The 22,061-nt window shown below is 35.9% G+C and overlaps 1 protein-coding gene across 4 annotated transcripts in view; it reads left to right on the forward strand.

Annotated features, from left to right (window-relative positions):
- The window catches only part of LOC124296943 (WD repeat-containing protein 47), a 101,634-nt gene that overhangs the window by 46,217 nt on the left and 33,356 nt on the right, over positions 1–22,061 (forward strand). For all 4 annotated transcript variants that reach the window (XM_046747413.1, XM_046747411.1, XM_046747409.1 and 1 more), the window contains exons 4-5: positions 4,564–4,677; positions 4,894–4,975. In XM_046747413.1, the coding sequence (XP_046603369.1) occupies positions 4,564–4,677; positions 4,894–4,975 (196 nt within the window). The remainder of the gene's footprint in view (positions 1–4,563; positions 4,678–4,893; positions 4,976–22,061) is intronic.

Genomic DNA, 22,061 nt, shown 5'->3' on the forward strand with positions numbered 1-22,061 from the left:
GTGTTTGCTCAACGCCGCCATGTGTTACACGGTAAATTTTACACTCTTGTATGGTTTTACTCACGCTTTTGACGCTCGCGTTGTTATTACGTACCCTGACAATGAGAGAAATTTTTAGTTCCGGTTACCGCTCGGTACTTGACTATTTTCATTTTTTACCACAGTCGATAAAATATAGTTCTAGGTAGAAAATGAAAATTAGTTTTCCAGTATTCGTTGCTATTCTTTCTCATTACGATCGCTGTTGCTAGATTTTCTCGCGACTGTTGCGAAAATTTAACGCTCGTGCAAGAATAAATTGACGTCAAAGCCTTGTTCAACTAAAAAAGTAGAGTAAGCCTCAGAAACTGATTCAGCGTTGCAATAACCAACAAAGTATCGACGATAGCGCAAAATGGTTAGGCGTACCTCGTTTTTCGTAATTTCAACAATATTCGAACACTTTTTTTAACGATACCTGTTCTACTGAATTTTTCCAGTTACTGTAAGAAATTCATTTCAATTTTTCTTAGTGTACCGAGTTTTCAGTTATTGTTGTTAGAAAGCAGGTTTAAAGTAATTACTTTATTAATCACGTTCGAGAGAAATTTACTTTTACTGTAAGGTATAAGTTGTACAAGAGGAATTTCAGATTCAATAAAGTCGTACGCAATTATCGTTAAGTCGTTTTGACAGGGTGGCCATATGCTTGGAAAACTTGGAAAATAAATCTGGAAATATCGGGGAATTTAAAAAACGTTATGGAAAATTTTTGGTTTGGTAATAGAAAAAATTGTAAATATCAGTTTTCTATCATAGGAGTTGAAAATAGTTTTTTGGGTTAACAAATTTTTTTTTTTTCACTTTGAGAAAAGAAAATTTTACCTTATATCAACTTTTTTGTATATTACATATATTTTTATTTTTCAATTCGACTTGAATTTAAACCAAATACAAAGTTAACGAGCTGAACAATTTAGGTTGTAGTAACTTACTAGTACAAGGGAAATATCAGAGAAAACTGGATCTTGAGTCATGGAAAACCTGGAAATGTCATGGAATTTAATTTTTTTTTTTTTTTCCAAAAATTTGTAGCCAGCCTGTTTGACGAACAATTTTAAATTGTCTCAGAATCGTTAAAGGTACTTCCGAAAATCTAAATCGTATCTCACTCGCGTAATTGAGTCAATGGAATTTATTCAAACTCGTCGAAAGTCACGTAGAGTGTAATTAATTAAACACGAACTCATTTTCAATTCTCTGCAACACAGCTAAATACGTTGAAAGTCATTTGGAGCCATTTTCAAGTGACAATGAAATCGTTAGGAACCGCAAAAAGATACTTTGAGACATGTTTCAAGTCACGTTTAACCTCTTATTAAATCACTCGTGACCGTTAAGAATATTTTGGAACGCTCGAAGGTGGTCTTAAATTGTGTCAAGTAAACTTTCTGATTATTTTCCACTTAAAATCTCTGCGCAACGATCAATTCTCGGCATATCGATTGCAGGTATCTGCAATATCATCGACGCTTGTGTTCGGAATTGTTATTTAAATATTACCAACGCGCTTAAAGTATAATACAGAAAATCTCGGATCGCCTAAAAGAATGTCGATCCACTGATTGCGGTGACTGACTAAACGAGTGGCTGACTCATATCCGTTGAACAAGCTTCACGGCTGTTTGTACTCCAGGAATTTTGTTCTCTAACAATGGGCGTATGTATTTCAATTGTGCGTTATATGCAGTGCACAAGCAAATCTCTGACACTGAACATCGTGACGCAGCTGCTGCTTATCGTTCTACGTACGTACAAAAGGCGACTCTGATGAAAATGATTTACACGAATTTTTAAGGATATTCGGACGTTTCGTACGAAAATGTAAACATGCGTACACTGAGAAAAATTGAGTAAGACAGGTATGGTTAAAAAAGTTGTTTGAATATTGTTGGGATTACGAAAAACGAGGCACGCCTAACCATTTTGCGCTATCGTCGATCCATTTTTTGTAATTGTGAGGTTCACTCCTCTTTTTTAGTTAAACAAGCCCTTAACGTCTGTTATTGTTAAGAATTAAATTTTCACAACAGTTGCAAGAAAATATAGCAACAGTGATCGTGATGAGAAAGAATAGTAACGGATACTAGAAAACTAATTTTCATTTTCTACCTAGAACTATATTTTTCGATTGTAGTAAAAAATGAAAATAGTTAAGGACTGAGCGGTAACCGGAACAAAAAATTTCTCTCAGTGTAGTTTCTCATAAAAATTTGTATTTTTTCAGTGAAAAATCTACGAGATATTACAATTTTTAACGAAAATCAACAATTCTTTACTAAAAACTATGCATATTTACAATTTATATTTATAGTATGTTTGAATATTCGTAATAGTAGCAATTTTTGACCAGGGAAAGCATCGCTGCAGCCACTCGAGTCATGTTATTCATAACTCGTGATAGAAATTTGTTTTAGCATGACTGAAAATAGCTTTCGGAATAAGCAAATGAAAAATCGAACGTCAATGGTAATAATAATAATATTAAACTCCCCGCCTGGTGCGAGTCATTTTTGCAAACAAATGACGCCTTCTGTTTGACTAATGACCTGCTGGAATTTCAGATCTCATTCTTTTATGACCCCTGGAATTTCGAAACCGAAAACCTGCAGGTTCGTCTTAACCTCAGCCAACCACATCTATTGAGCAAATTGACTTTGCAAATGAGTACAAAAACTTTTGAATCGAATCAAAATCACAAGGAATTAATCATTTCGAACGTCCTCAATTATAAACATGTTAAAAGGGAATTTGAAATTTTTCATATCTCGCTAATACTTGTTGAGAGCTTCATTTTCATCACGTACATAGTAAGGATGTTGTTCAATTTTTGTTCACCTTTTTTTCACCGTTGCAGGAATTTTAGTAAATCTTTTTCTCACGCAGGAAAAGGTTGAGAAATTTATAAAGGTTTTAGATTTGCATTTCTTACATCGTTTTCATAGTAAATTAGCCCTCATTAGATCCTCGTTTAAATTTATCAGGGTGATGCACAGTGTGCAATTTTAATAGAGCGTAAAAAGGCGAAAATTCATTGCGCGCAAGGTTTCTCGCTTAATATTTGTAGCATGGAATACGAACTTTCCTGGCATAATCTACTCGCGAATGCCAAAAAAATAGTCGTAGGATTTTTTCAATATCTTCATTTTGAAAGAAAATATATCATTTTTTAGAATAATGACAAAAAATGAACCGTTCTTCAACATCGAATTTAGGACATCTCACTTCCAGCTGACAATTTTGGCAAAATCCTATGACAATGCGTGAGAAATACTTTGAATAAAAACCAACTTGTAAAAGTTTCGGGTGAATCGTTCGGAAACCGTAGGAGAAACCTTGCGCGCAAGTTTGAAAAACCAAAAGTGAAGAAAACCGCATTCAAAGTTTAAATTCTCAAAAAGTCGCAGTACGCAGACTCATAAAAATAAACGGTCTTCGACCACGAAAAATTGTTTTAGATCCAAAATCTCTTTCCTTTTTTTTTTTATTCTACTTCCACTACTCCGAAGATTCCCATCCTTGACAACGCTCGTGTATTTTCTCAGCGTATAATCCGCAGGAATTCAATGCCTGCCAGCGTTACAGGCGACGCATGCATGCGGACCTGGTTGCAGGGTAACGGGCTTTTCAACTTGTCTGTAAAAATTATTCTGATATTATATATACCTCCATTCCGTAAGCGATTCATGGTAAGGATGAAGAAGATGATGATGATGATTATTATTATTATGATGATGTTGCGCCTATACACGCTCGGAGGAACTATTCGTACCATAATACGATACAACCTGTTATAATACAACAGTAGATTGTTTAGCGATCACTGCTGTTGGTTTCAAGCTGCGCGCGCAGATGTTTGAAACGGAAAAGGAAACGGAAATTCATTGTGATGCTCGAGGCGTCTCGAATATTCGATCATTCTTTATTCCTTCTACACCTTTCTGAATTCCCAATTTTTTTTTTATTTCTTCACCTTGCGACGTATAAGAGCGACCAAAAAAACTCATCGACATCATTCGTAAACGGTATAAATTTTCACCCGTGCGTTAGTTTTTCCGGAAAGAAAAATTTTTCTCCAAAACTTGAGGGCGATGTGTTATATAAATTCAAAAGCGAGGGAATTTTCGCTAATAAATTTGAGTAAAAAAAAAAAAAAAAGTAAATGAAAGAAAAGAAGATGCGTCGTTCAATTATTTATCGTTTCGTTACGGAAAACAAATATTTGTCTTATCAATCAAATTTCAAACTTGCGCTTGATTGACTGCGAGTATTCGAAAGTATGAATATTACATTCATACAAATGTCGGTTACCCAGTTACGCATGAACGTACGCGTGGAATTGAACAAGATTTTCTTGTGCAATACCAACATTTTATACGATTTGCGTATGTGTAACACGTAACAACCTGACGCATATTTATACATATATATGTATATTTATGTACATTTTACCTGCAGTATTTTTCTTTATTGATACTTTGTTAACTTGTCTAATGTTCTTTTTTCGCTTCTTTTACGTTTCAGGATGAAACAACCTTTGAACAGCAAAGGACCGTCGCCTGTTCATTCAAGCACACCGAGCAGATCGGGAATCCAGTCGCCGAAACCGGCCACAAATGGAACGACGGATCCTTTGTCGTAAGTATAAAAAAAAAAAAACAAAAAAAAAAAAAGGAGAATGAATTTTAAAAAAATGTAAGAACAAAGGAAAAACATTGAAATTGAAATTTATCGTTAGAATCGTTCGAGTCGTTGATGTACAAATATCTCGTTGCTAAATTTTTCTCGTTCTTTTTCTTTACTTTTTTTTTTCTCTCTCTCTCTCTCTTTTTGTTTATATAATCAATTTTACAGACGACAGAACTCAACGTCGAATAATTTCTACGAACAAAGACTACAGGATGGAATTTACGACGTTGTGAAACCTGCGGTCAAGGTAAGATCAATCAGCGATACAGTTTGCAATTTCGTTTATTACCTGTCGATTTTTCCTCAACGATAAATTGTCGTTTTGCGTTCAAGTACGACGTTCAATTATAAATGGACGTACTGTTTTTTATCCTCGCACGTATATCGCGTCCGTTAACAACAAACCGCGACACACTTTTGTGCGTACGTTAAATGTGATAATATCGTCGATGCTAGTTCAGAGATCGCCGGGGTTACGATTTCGAAACGTGACAATTATACGCGTATAGAGACGGGAGTCAACGATCCTTCTACGATCGGTACGTCACAATTTATGATAGCTTTGGATACGCGTTGTAAAGAAATGCGTTGAGAAATACGTCGTGTAAAAGAAATGAGTAAAAAAAGAAAAAGGAAAAGTAATATGAAAAAAATCGTGCACGCAAAATTAGGTCGACGTTTTTACGGTTCTTCTTCACGGAGCATTTGCAGTTCTTATCTTTATTATTATATACAGCGTGAGGGAAATGCAGTCAAAGAGTTTATTCAATGCATTTGTGTCTTTACGAGTTATATGCCGACCTCTTATTCGAAAATTTTTATTGCACAGACCGCGCAGTTGTACTTATAATAAAAAAACTTGTGTTTTATCACTCGACGATGATTTTTTTACTTCGAAATTGGATGTGGAAGGTTTAGTTGAAACGTAGAAGTGCGGAGGAGAAGTTGAACACCACGCTTCTTACCACAATTACCGTAATAATTGATCCTCATTGATAATTACTACTCAATTTATTACACCGTCTGTTATAATTGGTATAACGAACAGTAATCGTCGACCTTGTTACATTCATGATCTAGTTTCGTATACCTTGTCATCGGATTATCGTCGTTCGATTCACCCCTTTTCTATCTAAAGTACAAACTGCAAATTGCCGTGCAATTAAATCGACGAGTCATCATTCTCGATGTAAATTATGTGCCTAATATGTGTTTAAAAAAATAAAGCATCCAACGTATCGTGAGTTCGATAACTATTTTTGGATGAAAGATAATACAGAATATGTGCTTTTAGTCTCGGATGACTAACGGCGATAACGAAAAACTTTTTTTCTTCTTTATCTCCGCGTGATGTATTGCCGAAAGTATGTGCAACACATTTTCAACTATGCAAACACGTAGAGGAATTTAAGATTGGGGATAAATATTTTGACAGCTTGTCTCTTTCATTTACTTCTACTTGTAATGTTGCACGTTCACGTATTTCAGGGAATTTTAAGAATAACCAGAACTGCGCAAGTGCAAGTTACTTATAGGAATAGAAAGGGGAAATTTGTTTTTAATAATTTGTAAATTGAAACTTTTGTTGATAGAAAAAACAAGGATTTTTTAAAGAATTTTTCTAAATGTTTGCAAAATTGATTTACGTTTTCAATTGCGTCGATTTAATTTAAATTCATCAATCGCAACTTGTTAACAATTTTTCAACGCATTTATAACCGATTTGGACTCGAAGGTTGAATTGTTTCTAAGAATGGATGCAATGATTCGATTCGCTGTACATATTAGGAAACTAGCGAAACACCGACAAAGGAAAAATAGACTTGCTTTTCAAATGCATCCAGAGAAGTATTAACGTTTTATTTCTAACTTTAACGTTATACTTTACGTTAAATCGTATTATTTGGCTGTGATGACGAATTAAATGATGAATGACACTTCAACAGCTTAATTTCGTTAAAATTTGAAATAATTAATTTCGTTTTTCTTGTGTAAAATGAATCGCCGCGAATCCCTACTTACCGTGCAGAGACTCGGTCATGGTTGTTTTCCCTATTCAGTTCGTTTTTTCCTGAGGTGAGTTACAATTCCGCAGCATTGATAATCAAATGAGGCCAAACTGCGATTACTTATTTGCAAAAAACTTACGTCATATAATTCTTCTTGGATTTTCCTTGTAAAGAATATTCTTGATGCAAATCCCTACATTACCGGCACAGCCGGGCAAAAGCTAAGACACAAACCTTTTTATAGCTTTTTTCTGCAGGTTCCATAATTAATTAAATTAGGCCGAACCGCGATTGCTTGTTTGCGAAAAAATCACATGATATATTTTTCATCTCCTTGAATTCTCCTTAGATTTTCCTTCTAAATAATATTCTTGGTACAAATTCCTACATTACCCGGCGCAACCGGGTAAAAGCCCAGACGCAAACCTTTTTCTAGAACGTTTGAGGGTAGGAGTTACCCCCGCTCTGGCTGACTTTATCGATCGTCGGAAAAAATTTTCCGAATTACGCTCTACGTTACCATAGTTTTTATTCTCGTTGGTTACAATTCCCGAGAGTCACGCTCAGCTTTTTACCCTCGTTGAAAAAATCCCTCAGCATTGCAAAAAGCTCACGTCACATAATTTAGATTTTTCATCTAAAGAATATTTCATCCAAACGTTTGTCTGACTAATTATTAACGCGTTATAATTCACAAACGCATGCATCCTTCATTTTTAAACTACAAAAAGAGGTAGGGAAATTTTCCAAAAAATTTTGAATAGCTTATTGTTTTGATTAATATAAGTACATGCATATTATGAATATACGTGTGATATCGGTGATAAATTGTACGGTTGAAGCCCACACGAAAATATCGAGAAAAGGAGATGAAAAAATGCCAGCGCACGTAAACGTTCGATCATCACTTTAATAATAACGACTGACGCTGTATCGTTTTGTTTTTTTTTTCCTTTTTTTTTGCATTTGTAAGTATAATTTTTCAAGACGCGCATTATTCTGCCATTCATTAGTTAAAGTGGTAAAAATTTTGCAATCCCGCGATTATTATGCATGCGTAACGAAAATACTTCATTACGCGCAGTATGTTTATTCAATCATCGTTATTGTCATACATATTTTAACTGCAGATTACGCGTTCTGTTGATTGTTTTTAGAGCCCTAAAATGGCAAGTATATATGTGGGTGCAGGATCGAATGGCGTCGTTGATTATTATTCAAAGCTTCGACTGCTAATCACCGGCTTTTAATCCTATCATCTTCTAGTTTCACGATGAATATGAATAAAAAGATTTTATTCGAATAGCTCGGAATCTGTGGGCATCATCGGTGATGATTATAGGTGACGGTTATACGTATCTAGTTTGTAAAACCGTAATTAATAAAATTCAGCTCTGCGTTCTTGAGTATAAAAAAATTCAATCTGTGGGCGCGCGAATTTTGCAATATTTAATGTCTTGTGCACTTTTTAATATCCCCGCATGAATTAAATATCACCGCAACTACGTTCTAATATATTTTTCATGAAAAAAAATTCACCAACGTCTGTAATATAAATTAAATTTCGAGCATAATAATTCAAGAAATTTCACTCATCTACGTAATCTGTACTTATTCCGATTTTCTTTTTCCGCTGCATCTGTCTTGTCGATTCGCGTGAAACGAAACATGTATTCGAAATCCTTCGGGAATAATAAATTTTCTCTTCAATTCTTCGAATCTTCAACTTAAATTAAAATCACCAAGGAAATATAAATTGTATATCAAATTCTGCGCAATGAAAAAATTTTACTCCCCGTTTCTAAATAATATGTTTAATCTTTAAAGATCGTTGCGAACGTATACGTTCAACGCATTTCAAATTATACCAAGTTTTTTTTTTTTTTTTGTCTTTCTTACTTTTTTCTTCTTTTTTGTTTTTTTTTTTTCTTTACTCCACTCCGGCTGTTTGTTCGGTTATTGAATTACACACCTTAGATATAATAACCAGGCGTTGGTTTTCCACCCACGCGGCGGTCGCGCTTCGCCGCCGGTTCACCTTGGCAAGACGATACGACTGTATTCATAAACTCGTACGCGTTGCAAAGACGCAAAAGAAAAAAACAACAACAATCATTCAAAAACAGAATTTTTATAAATCCAGCAGAACTGTTTGAAAAAATATTCAAAATACAATGTGAAACGAAAATCGCGATCAGTTTGATCAGGTATTTGTGATTATTTTGAAAGAAACGTTCGTAATTTGATTACAATTACAGTTCATTGTTACATTTCAATTTTTCATACGCATAGCAGGGATTATAATACCGTGCAATTTATTCTTTCGTTAGTTTTACTTTTATACCGTTTACGTCATATTTAATGTATGAGATATCCCGATTTCTTTACCGGATTCTTATATTTTGCACGCAATCGGCGCTGGACTTTCCATTTTCAAAATGATATTTTGCAACACGCTTTCTGTCCGGGAAATCGCCACAGATAATTACGCATTCGAATGTCACGTAAATCGTAAAGTTTCCTGCCGATGACGCACAAGTGTTGAAACAAGTTATAAGGATATTGGAAAATTGGAAAAATCTAGTTAATCGTAATTTGTTTTCCCGCAGGTTTGTTGTGGAAAATATTTAAAATAACCGAATTACTTTCGTTCACCGATCGATTCAAAGTCGTACATAAAATCACACGATCTTCGCTTTGGCCACGCGTGATTTGACGGTTAATTATCAATGCGACGCGTGCGACGTTTCACGACGTTCTTTTCTGGTATCTATCCTAGACTTTTGGTTATACGGGTATACCTACGTGATGGGAATGACGAATCGTTGTGTTAGACACACGCGAGCGTCAGTCCATCAATGATTTGTCGGTCGAGTAAAATATAATGTAAGCGAAGCTTTCTCAGAGTTTGCAATTAATTAAGCACACCCACCTGTTACGGTAATTCCGTTTTTTTACTTGCCGTTTAAGCTGATTAGCCGTGCAAGGAGATTTATTATTTTCCTACACGTCAATCTGTCCGTCGATAGGGAGAAAAAAGAAACTCTTCCCTTTTTCCTGGCTACGATCATTGAGCTAAAAATAATCGAACCAGATTCGATTGAATCGGTAAAAATTAATCGATTTATCGATTGTTTTTTTTTTTTTACGGTGCATTTGAACCCAAATTTGAGTAAATTTGAAAAAAAAGTCTTGAAGATAAAAAACATATGAAGGAAAAAAAGAACAACAATAGCAAAAACACCGACAACAACACCAGTCACTGCGCAGATGAAATAAAAATTTATGAATGCCGGTCTAGATTTTTAGGTTGCTAATATAATTATCATAACTTTTGAATAATTTACGATGCGTTGGAATTCTCGACTCCGATCTGTCACGCGTTTATATATTCATTGCGGAATATAAGTTGATCAAAACTCGGTTAAACGTATTCGTGTGAAAAATAACAACAAGACAAAAAAAATATACATGTATATATATATTATATATATATATACAAAATATAAAAAAATTCAGAATGCGAAAAATTCTTCAATTTATAGATGTATGCATTACCTACATGTAGGCCACTTAATCGGAGTTGCTCGAGACTAGAAATACCGTTCCAATAAATTGCAAACCGCAATGATTACAGAAGATCGTCAGGTATGCGCCAGACGTCGGTCAAGTAGGTATCTACTTTACACATTAACCGGATAGTTGGAAAATAATCGAATCTCCGAGAATGTTGTCTTCTTGTTTTATTCGGTTTTTTTTTGTTTACAACGTTATATCCGATGTAACGTGCCATGCAGAAAGAAGCAAGATTAAACGGTAATGAATCAAATTAAGAATCAAGAAAAATCCTTGATCTTTCACAAAAGAAAAATTTCACTCCGATCGATCGGTGAAAGAAAATGAGTCCGGAAGTGAAATCGCAATTGAATATTTAAATTGCCCTTACGACCTTAGACCTCGAGGCCTCGATTAAACGTGATGCACCGAGAGAAATTTTTAGTTCCGGTTACCGCTCGGTTCTTGAATATTTTTATTTTTTACCAGAATCGACAAAATACAGTTCTAGGTAGAAAATGAAAATTAGTTTTCTAGTATCCGTTACTATTATTTCTCATTACGATCGCCGTTGCTATGATTTCTTGCAACTGTTGCGAAAATTTAACAACAATATTCCAACAGTTTTTCTAACGACACCTGTTTTACTCAACTTTTTCTTCATTTTCCTTTGCCTTGTTCACTTTTTCACCTTATAATTCAACGGTGACGGTGCTGGAAGGGGGGGGGGGGGGGGGGAAAGACGGCAGCATAAATGACGAGTAAGGAAAATTAAAAAAATGTCTAACGGTCCGCACCGAGCCGCAGTTAGAATACGTACTCGGTCGAATCGGTAACGCGTTCACGTTATTTCACGGGGATCTATGGGTGTAATGCACTTGTACCTTACGGGTTATATCATGCATATTGTACATACCTTGTACATATGTGCGAAGTTATAAGCGCAGGCGTGTAGGATGCTCGGATAATCGAGGCGAAAGACAGTCTTTAGGCATTCCATGATCCGTGACATTCTGCCATTTATACGTACGTGTTTATCTGTGTATGTGTGGGTAGGCATGCGAATGCCGATTTCTAATCGCGAAGACAATGTCTACATCGTGATCGGTTTCATTCGCGAATTAAATTACGTTCAACGCGCGAAGAGAAGAAAGAGATGAAATTTTACTGGAAATTTCAGGGAAAAAAAGGAGGGACGCGTCGGGGATTTTGGTTAAAAAAAATGGCAAATTTTAATCTGGGCACAGTGGTTTTACAGATTCTACAGTAAATTCTTAATTTTGCAAAGTATACTTTATCAAAAAACCTGATGTGTCCCACTTTTTTCCCTGTAGTTTTGAGCAAAATCTTCTGCTTATACACTCCGTGCGTATCACAGAGAATTAAATTGTATTATATGTTTGCAAGTTTTTCAAAACCTTCAATATTAATTATTTCAATTATATATTCAATGATTCTTTCCTTTTCATTTTCCGTTTAAGAAAATTAATGAAATTATTTTCTTAGGATTGAATTACGTTTTTTTTTTTTTTTATATATTCTTTTTTGCCGCTCTTTACTCTAGCGCAGATTTATTTTTGCTACGGTTAGAAACTGCAATAGTTTTAGAACTTGTATGTTAAGAAAAATTTATCCTTCTCATTATATTAATACATATTTACAATTTCGATTTAAACGGTATATAATCTAATTTTACGGATATGTGAAATTTTTAAAAATAAATTTCTGATCACTTGTGATTGCCTAATTTATAATCGTTGAAATTTTTTATTTTATTTTTTTTCACTCATTCAGAGAAAATATCCAGGGATTAAAATAATTAATTGACGGAGTTTGAATGGAAGGAAATTTTTTCAACTAGTGTTATACCCGAGAACGAAACATTTGAAATAGGGGAAAGAATTTACCCTAGAAAATTGTTTCATGTTCACCGCACTCGAATTTCGGTATCAGGTTACACTTTATACATATACCTAATACATGTATGTGGGTACGTATAAATTTGTGAAAGTGTCACCGATGTGCGAAATCGGTTTTTTTGCGGTTTATTCAATTGCACGAATGCGAATGCCGACGACGTTCGCGTGTCCCACTTGGCTGCAGCCAGTTGAACGACATATATATATATAATACATATATATGTATATTAGACTGCCTCAAAAATAAAAACGAAAACTATATTTTTTTTTTTTTTTTGTCGATCTCCCACTTCGTGAAATCACAGTTTTTAACATAATATTTTGAACCTCGTGAAAGGAAATCAACGTGGGAATTTATTAAGCGATGCCGTATCGAGATTTTGTATTCGTCATTTAATTAACATGTAAGAAATCAAATTCTGATAACCGTTTTTTTTATAAAAGGGACGGAACCCTGTACGGTAGCATTTGAAAACTTATATGTTTTCTTCGAATTGGTGCCTTGTAGAAAATTTTCATTGCCGCACGATTTTCAAGATATTCAACCTTGTGTAAGATCTGGTTTTTCACCTTTTCGAAAAATGAGTATCTACGATAAATTTCCAGCTTCCTCAACGACTAAATACTATTTTTTAAAGATCAAAATCTGACGCACGGAAATTTTTAATGTGAAAATAGTATTTATCAGAACAAAATGTTTTTTTTTCTACACGAAAAATTAGGTAGGTAGAAAATGAAAATTAGTTTTCTAGCTGTTACCGGAAACTCTTGTATCCGTTATTATTCTTTCTCATTACGATCACCGTTACTATATTTTCTTGCAACTGTTGCAAAAATTTAACGCTCGTGCAACGATAAATTGACGTCAAAGCCTTGTTTAACTAAAAACTTTCATAAAACACTGCTAATCGTTTTACCACCGTCCAGATAATTAGCAAGTAACGAAGCCGTGTTTTCATGCGTATAAAGCATGCGTCGGATTACCGCGATAAGGCAAAATAACGCATTACGCAATTCGGTAACATCAATAGACGGCTTTGTGTTATTACGGCCGTGTATTCCGGGAATAGATAAAGAAAAATAAAATAAGTAAACCGTGAAAAAATATCGACTACGCTTTATTTATTTTTTTCCTAATCCCACGTTAATCCCGTCATCATTCACGTGGGAATAATTATTATTTAACGTAGGTCATATGTACAGTGTAGTCAATTTTACGATAGGTTTTACAATTATGTAGATGTAATACGTATACGGTTTTTGTTAAAAGTGTGCCTCGAAATTATTTTTACGATCGTGCAATCAATATGTGAATTTGATGTGTATAGCTTTTTTTTCTTCATTGATTCGGTTTCCGTTTTTATTACTTTTCGAAGCTTTTTCAAATTTATGTGTTTGCCATTCAGCAGACTAATTTGGATTTATAGGATAGCCGGCGATTCGTTCTCAGGAAAGCGATGAAACTTGTCTAATCGCTAAGTAGGAAGAAAAAAAAGAAGAAAAAACAGAAGTGTTAATAGCATAATTTGGCAAGAATTTTTCACTGCCGGAGATATTTAATTTAATTACAATTTCGATTTCCGATATTCTTCTTTTCTACTATTCCTAGAAAATTTTCTAAACGCGATTAATCGAGCTAAATGTATATTTTATCTTTTAATCTTCAATGACGAAATTTGAAAACGGTCTAGATAAAAGCGAAATAATATCTTCTTTCATAGAATTAAATTTGACTTTCTCTACGATTTTAAATACACCATTGAATTTTTTTAGTCAAATTTTGCGAACGTACATATATAAAAATATATACCGAGACAATCTCTTGAAACTCGAAAATGAACCGCGCATGCGCGAGTTTTATCGGCTGTCAAACTCTTTCTGCCGGCAACGCGGTTGATGCGAATTTTCGAGGTTAGAATCTCGAATAATCGAGGCGGTGTCTCGGAAATGTTTGGGAAGCATTTGTTATCGGGTCGAAAAGTTGATTCTTCAAAGAACGGTCGGAATTTAACGCTTGCGCTCTTTGAAAATTCGAAACGTCCACATTTTGCGTAGGTTGGCCCGCCTGCGTCGCGGACAAGAATATCGCTGCGGGAAGATTTCGCCGACCAATGAGATTTAATTATTTGGCGCATGCGCGGTTGATTTTCGAGTTTCGTAAGATTGTCCCGGTATTACATAAAAAAAAAAAAAAAAATATTACATAAAATTCTATAACTTCCTCACCTTATCTAGTTATCTAGGTAATAAATAAAATTCATATTCAAGTAGCGTGTTCGTTTCTTACGGTACTTGATAAAAAAAAAATAAAAAAAAAAATATTACCATAATATTCTTGTCGATTTTCAAAGTATTCGTTTAGTTTGTTCATGACAAACAGCTGGATGGTGATGATCGTCACGCGGCTGCTCAAGTTTATGATCTATCACGTACGTACGTAAATATACATACATTCGTAACTAATGACGATATCGCTAGCCCATATAAACTATACCCATATAAATGTGTATATACATGTACGTGAGGCTGTATTACTCATCGCCAAACGTGTCCATATTATACACACACAGTCGACCTTGGCGAAAATTTTCAGGTGAGAAGATCTATATATGGTTATTAGCTTCGCCAATTTTATCTCTTGTTATTGACGCGGACTTTTAAACGCGATTAGCGTATCTCTATTACTTTTTGCGTAACAACTTCCGGCAACACGAAAAGCTTTGAAATGACGTTGCAAGACGTAATTTAACGATGAATATCTTAATCAGCGATCGACGATTCGCTTTGTAATTAAATCAAATGACCGCGCTACGAAAAAAATAATAATGATAATAATAGTTCAAAGGTCCACAATTTCGTATCCGAATTAGATTGATAAATAACCAGATAAATTAAAATTGGATGTTTTTTTTCTTCTTGTTTTTTAATGTGTAAGAACGTGATCTATCTATCTATGATCCAGATCTAATCTGTGTGTCCGTAGATCGGAGTATTGGGTCGTTATACAAACCTCTCGATCAGCTCTGACACATCTTGAAACCATCTAAACTATAATGCTCGTACACGTGTCTGTAAATGTATTCTATAATCCCGCATATTTTTACTCATCACGATTGTTGCTCGTGGACGTTTGTTATACAGTTATTCACATTTTTACACTGATATTTATCCTCCGTCGGTGGACGATATAAAGCCATAAGCTTGACCTAATATGGCGTCCCCAGTTCCAGAGGAGGACAACCAGCTCAATGATCAAAGCTTGTGAGATCGAGACGCGGGGCGGGGATTCCCAGAGTGTGTGGCGGCAGCGGCACCAGCATAAGCAGTTGAGCTGTATGTTTTAACTCTTTACTTACTCCGTTGCTCGAGCAGATCGAGTTGGGCTCTTTGCCGCAGCGATCTAGACGCGTCAGGGTTCTCTCACTTGGCTCGAGGATACACCGAGTTAGTTGTGCTTCGCCGGTTCTTGTTGGCGGCTCATTGCCCGATCTCGCTTCACGTGTCCGACATCGTTGGTTGTCAGGTTGCCTCCCGAAATCGCGACGCGTTGTTCGATTTCGAATTTTAATCGCAGTGGTCTTCTAGTCATTGCGAAACGCGAGATTATTGTAACCATGACCACACAGTGATGGTCACAAACGAAGTTGTGATCCGTGAAACGTGGACTGTCCTCTGAACCTGAAACCCAGACTACGAAGTATTCAAATTATGTCGTCATCGGCGAATCCTCAGGCTGCGATTAAACGTCTCGAGGCGTTATTCAGGGAGGTGAAATTGGAACAGGACAATGCGAATGGTGCTGGTAGTGGTGGTGGTGGTGGTGGTGACCTGCGGATTACAGTTGAGAAAAAGGTCAGTAGATGTTGTGACGTTCATGGGAAAAATGCGAAGGAGAATTGCGCCGTTGGTCGAAGGAGCTCGCTGGGCAGTATTCTGATGCATCAGCATCCGGGAACCAGAAGCATCCACAGAAAGGAGAGTCTGACAGGATCGACGAGCGTTCCGTTGAGCAGACAGGAATTTCATCCCTCGTCGTTTCCAAACACTCTTCGTCGAAATCCCCTCGGCGCTTCAATGGGATCCATAAATTCAAGTCGGAGAGAACCGCACTCTGTTTACGGTTCGAACACCATCGGAGGTACGGGACTGCGACGTGATCCGATCGGTAGGTCGATGGGATGCCTGAAGAAGGACACCACCTCCAACTACAACAGTCCTCTGCGTCGGGATTACGTAGCAAAGTCAATGACCAGTCTCCAGAAGCCACCAACGTCGGTTGGAAACTCGAACGGTAACCTTAAGAGCCTTTTCGGCAACTCTCAGGGCAGTCTGTTCAGGACACCGTTAGCAAATGGGAACCTCAAGAGCTGCATCGCCGGATCGAACGGCAGTCTCAGAGGCAATCTGAACGTCACTCTCAGACCCGACAACACTCGGGGTGTTGGGTTCAACGGGAACTTGAGGAAAGACGTACCGTCTAGGCGAGAGACTTTGAACAACTCTCTTAACGCCAACAGACGCGGTTCTTTCGATCGGAGAAGGTTCTCCACCGATTCGCTCGAGAACTTGAAGAGAAACTCGTGGGACACGGGACGTAGAGGATCTTCCGGATCATCCGGAGGATGGGACGATCCCATTTGGGAGGAGGAGTGTGTCAACAACAACTTATCGGAGAAGGTAGGAGTCCCGGGATTAGATCAGGTTTTGATCGGTTTCTTACCGTCCGTAAACGGTGGGTACACCTTGCTCGCTCCCTCCGAGATAATGATCCATGGGAGTGTGAGTTAGGTATGCATCCATGTTCGCGTACAACAACGTGCAGCTGCTGCTCTCAACGGCTAGGTCAGCCACGTTTCCTTCCAAGGAATTCAAACGTGTGTTCGTACTCTGCGCATACGACGTTAAGAGACTCGCGTTCTCGTATCGCATTCACGCCAATCGTTACTCATGAGACTCCCTAGGAGTCGCCGCCTTTCGCAACACGTTCGTGACTAACCGGAGTCGTGCAATGTCTTCGACCATATGACCGCCATCCGTTCAGGACACAACCGGCTGACCATGCCATGCACGGTGATTCAATGACGTCATTTCAGACATCGCCAAATGTTCCTACACTTGGTATTCAAGTATATAATATTCGACGATTTCTCGGTACTGTGAATTTTTTTTTCCGTCAAGTTTCCGAAATTTCTTCACTTTATATACAATGAAACGTGAAAGACTTACTTCAGAGCATATTATGAAGTTGACTATATTATGTATATGAATTTTGACCTCACGTTGATTTCATCTTGTCGTTGGATTTCAATCACTTGGGTACGGATCGTCTCAAAAATGGGTTTCAGAGAGCGGAATTCCTTTATTTATTTATTTATTTTTTTTTTTTGAGGTAAGATTCCTCTTGGAACATAAAATGGTATGACGTTGTTTTTGATGGCCCATGCTTGTTTGTTTTTTTTTTACGTAATATGAGGTACTTATTGTTCATACTGGCATCAGCGATGAACGCATGCTTCGTCAAATATTGTCTCTCGCGTTTTCGTATGTCATTTACTCTCTAATCCCTCCACGTATCTATCTTTCTCTCCCCCTCTCTCTCTCTCTCTATCACTCTTTCTCTCTCCTCTTCCATTCTCAGTCACAATTCTAATTTATAGAGACCTTCACCCGGTACAACGATGTAACGAATGTTCGTTTATCCTTATGTTTTATCGTTCTTTTTAGAAAGGTGAATGTTGATTTTCTTTTTCTTTTTTTTTTCTCTCTCTCTCTCTCTCTTGTTTTTCGTTTTCTCGACCGGTCACAGATCGAAAATAGCCGGGTGATCGCACCTCGTGCGTGATTCTTCATTCATGTATTTGGTGTGTAATATTTGCTTTTGGTTCCTTTTTTCGCCGTACGATGTACGCGGTTATCATCATTATCGATTTATCACGTCATTCGTTACAACATTTACATATGTATGCCTATAAAACACAGACGATATATCACGTTACTTTTCTTCTTTCGTCACATTTATCGTAACGCAAAAATTAAAAAATTTTCGTGTTTTAGAACAAACGTGGAAAATAAAATGCTGTTGTTTTTTTTTTTTTTTCCTCCAAGTTTCTTTTCCTCTTTCTCTTCCGATCGTGTGTTAAATTCGCGTGCCGCTGACTCGAGGTAAAAACTGATTTCCAATGCGACACACGTATAATCTCGTTTCTTTCTTCCGTGTCAATATTCTACACTTATATCTTGTATACATGTATATGTATACAATATGCGTGTATTCGCAGTTTGCGCCTGACTTTCGTAGGCTGACATTCGCTTTTACATACGCATAGGTAAACACGTACTTACATACCTTATACACCTTACGCATGAACGTGTAATGAATAAATTTTGTCTCTGTTTCATCGATATTACACATCGACAGTTTCATAATTCGACAATAATATACCACGTGCATGTATATTTTATTACGATTATATTAAGTCTGGAAGTCGCGATTTTACATTGATATAATAATACAGAAATAATTTCAGAGTAACGGTTCAATTTTCTGCGCGCAAACTTTATGTTTACATGTATGAATAATATTTCCGCGTATATTATAAACAAGACATGTTGGCATTACGTATACAAGATTTTCCGCCCACACACGTGGATCTAGATATGGCGGTACCGTCTCGGCAAATTCTTCAAAAGGCGCAGAAGGAGAGGAATAAAAAAAAAAAACGCACATTGCGAAAAAGTGCAAGAAATCGTGAGAGAGAGAGAGAAAGAGAGAGAGAGAGAAAGAGAGAATAGAAAAAACTGGTATTGATAAAAAATGTGACTAGCAAATATGTTATATCCGTGCGTCATTCTTTTATATACACATGATGTATTATATATATATATGTATATATATACGATCGGTGTATTTACGGTCATTATGCAAATCGTTGATGTTCGTTCATGCGATGAATTCTTTCTTTTAACCAATCGCTATTATTATATCATGTATGATTTATCACCGATGGAAACGAACGCACGATTCGCACGCGTCGTAAGAATTTTCATAGCTGTTCTTAACAGAAATTTGGAATGCTAGAATTTGAAGGAAAAAAAAAAAAAAATTAAAAAATTAAAAAAATGTCAAACACCGAGTGAAGTATTTTTATTTTTTTCGCGAACAACTCGGAGGAATTTACATGACGTGAATTGAAGTACAGTTTTGACATTTTGCATAAACGTATAACGCTTAAATGTATCAGTGCGTTTAACTATTATGTTATACGTCACGTAGGCGTAACAACGAGACAGATTCTGTGTCAAATGGTTAGAAAGCATCGTTGCGTGTTTCTCTCCTTTGTGACACAGGCATTGTAACGTTATTGCTGACTTTGAATTATTCTTTTTTTTCTTTTAATTTTCATCCTTCCAAGTTTCTTCTCGTTTTTACACAATATTCGATTCACATTTCACCCTGCATCAGTTGGCAATGTTCTCGTTTCACAAGATAATATTTCATCGATCTTTACACTAGCTATTCTTATCATAAATTATCTATTTTGAAATTGTACGTGCTGGTTGAGAGTTTGAATTTTTTTTTCTTTTTTTTTCTGTTGCTTTCTTTTAGACGATTTTTTTCGTTGTTGCTTTTGCTTGACAAAGTATCATTCACACACCCACATATATATATATATATATATATATATATATATATATATATATATCGGTTTCATCCCCGTTCTAACGAGTGTTGCAGTCACTTTTTAAACTTCCTCTTGTTATTCTTCTACTTTTCAAATGATGAAAAGTGTGTCGCATTCCTTGGTATAGTATATGTATGTAATCTGTGGCACCGGTTAACGAACCCCCGATCACCAAACACACGGTTGTTTGTATTCTATATAATGTATACCGTGAGTTTTCTTTTTTACTAGCCTATCGCAATGTATATAATAGATACATCGCGTGGGTTGAATAGCTTAAAGCCAGTCCCTTCTCTCTATTGAGTGCTCTCTCGTAAACGATTTAAAGAACCGGTAAAAAGAAAAAGGAAAAAGAAAAAAAAAATATCATCGAACAGGAAGCAAAAAGTCTGATGCAGTATCGATAATCTTAACGGTTCATCTCGAATATATTATACATATATATATACATTATACGTATACTTTGAACACATGTGAATGTGTGTATGTATAATATGATATAATTGATGTACACAATGCAGACTTTTATTATTATCCATTCTTTTTTCACTGTCTATTTTTACTATGAATAATTGAAGATTTTTAAGTGCGTGGAATTTTTATAAAAATTTTTAATCAAATCGATCGATGCATGTATAAACGAAATGAAGTTTGAAAAGAATTTGCAAATTTTGCATTGCATTTAACCCTTTTAGTCACGCGTTATTCTGTGGTTTTTTGGGTCGCTGGTTACGAATCTGAAATCAAATTACAAAAATTCGAGATGGCGGATCCAATATGGCGAACGAAAATTTCAAATTCGATCGAATACGGTCAAAAAACTCTGCGCAGTGGTTTTTGGAGTCGCTGATTGGATTCGCCACACTGAATTTTAAAAATCTGATTTCAGATTCGCAATCAGCGACCCAAAAACTTGTAATTTATGTAAAACGTGTAGGTACGCGTATAGAGGGGTAGCTTTTTCGGAAAACTAATTATTCCTTCAATGTTCACGATTGTTTTTCAATCAATTTGTTTCTAACAATAGCAATTCCCATTATATCGCAATAATTGCTCTCGACTGTTGAAAATTTATTAGCATACTATCATAAATATACAAAAAAAAAAAAAATGACGTATTAACCTAATTTCGTACGCAGCCTAGGATCTGGGAAAAATTTTATCTAATTCATATTTAAAAACGTCTAACAATGAGCGATTTGCAATTAAAATACGGTTTAATCATACATCATACTTTACGTTATAACTGTATGCGTATAATAACCTCGTGCGAGGTGTTAAAAATTACCGGATGTTAATCAGACAACTCGTTATATTTATACCTATAAGACAGTGTGCGGTGTGCCAGAAGAAGAAGAAGAAGATGCAGACCGGAAGTTTTCTTATTTCTTACAAGAATTTTTTACTTACTCGTGGAAAACAAGTATAGCGCATACCTTTAACGTATAATTAGCTAGGTTATGTTTATACCTATACATGCGAGTATTGTAAGATAATACAATCGGGAATGTTTATCGCACTGGAAATATTTGCGGGAATTGTAACGCGACCGACTTTCCTTGATTTATACAATTTCGAGTACTTTCTATATTATCATTATCATCATCATTGTTATTATTATTAATTTACTTAACTATGCAGTTATTTTACATGCGGTAATTACTGAAGCCCTTTATATATGCATTCGGCTTTCATTTTGAATTAACCCGTGGGTTTTTTTGATTTTTTGGTAATTCGAAGCACTTCGTCAACTTTTTCACGATATTCAAATTCTTGAATGAATCGTCGATTTTATTTATCATTCTCGATTCTCGCAGCTGTAATATTCGGATAACCTGATATTTGTTAACGGCAGAATTTTGTTCCTTGGGAATTTATTTTTTGTTCATTCCGTCCCTGCAGGTTTTTGTAAAATTCAATCTCGAAGAAAGTCGGTCTGCAATTTCCGTATCTATAAGTATAACATTCGAATCCAGGAAGTTGTACTTGGCCTTACAGCCGCATCGTACACGTGAATTAATTATAATTGTCGATGTGCGTACGTATTTACCGGATATCTTTCTGCTTTCACTCGCGTTTCCTGTAACACGTATTATATGTATATATATAAAACAAAGTTAACGTTGCATTACGTTATCCGTGTAATACGTGAAATCTTTCAAAAAGAC

This window comes from Neodiprion virginianus, chromosome 2 (genome assembly GCF_021901495.1).
Source record: "Neodiprion virginianus isolate iyNeoVirg1 chromosome 2, iyNeoVirg1.1, whole genome shotgun sequence".
Lineage (NCBI taxonomy): Eukaryota > Metazoa > Arthropoda > Insecta > Hymenoptera > Diprionidae > Neodiprion > Neodiprion virginianus.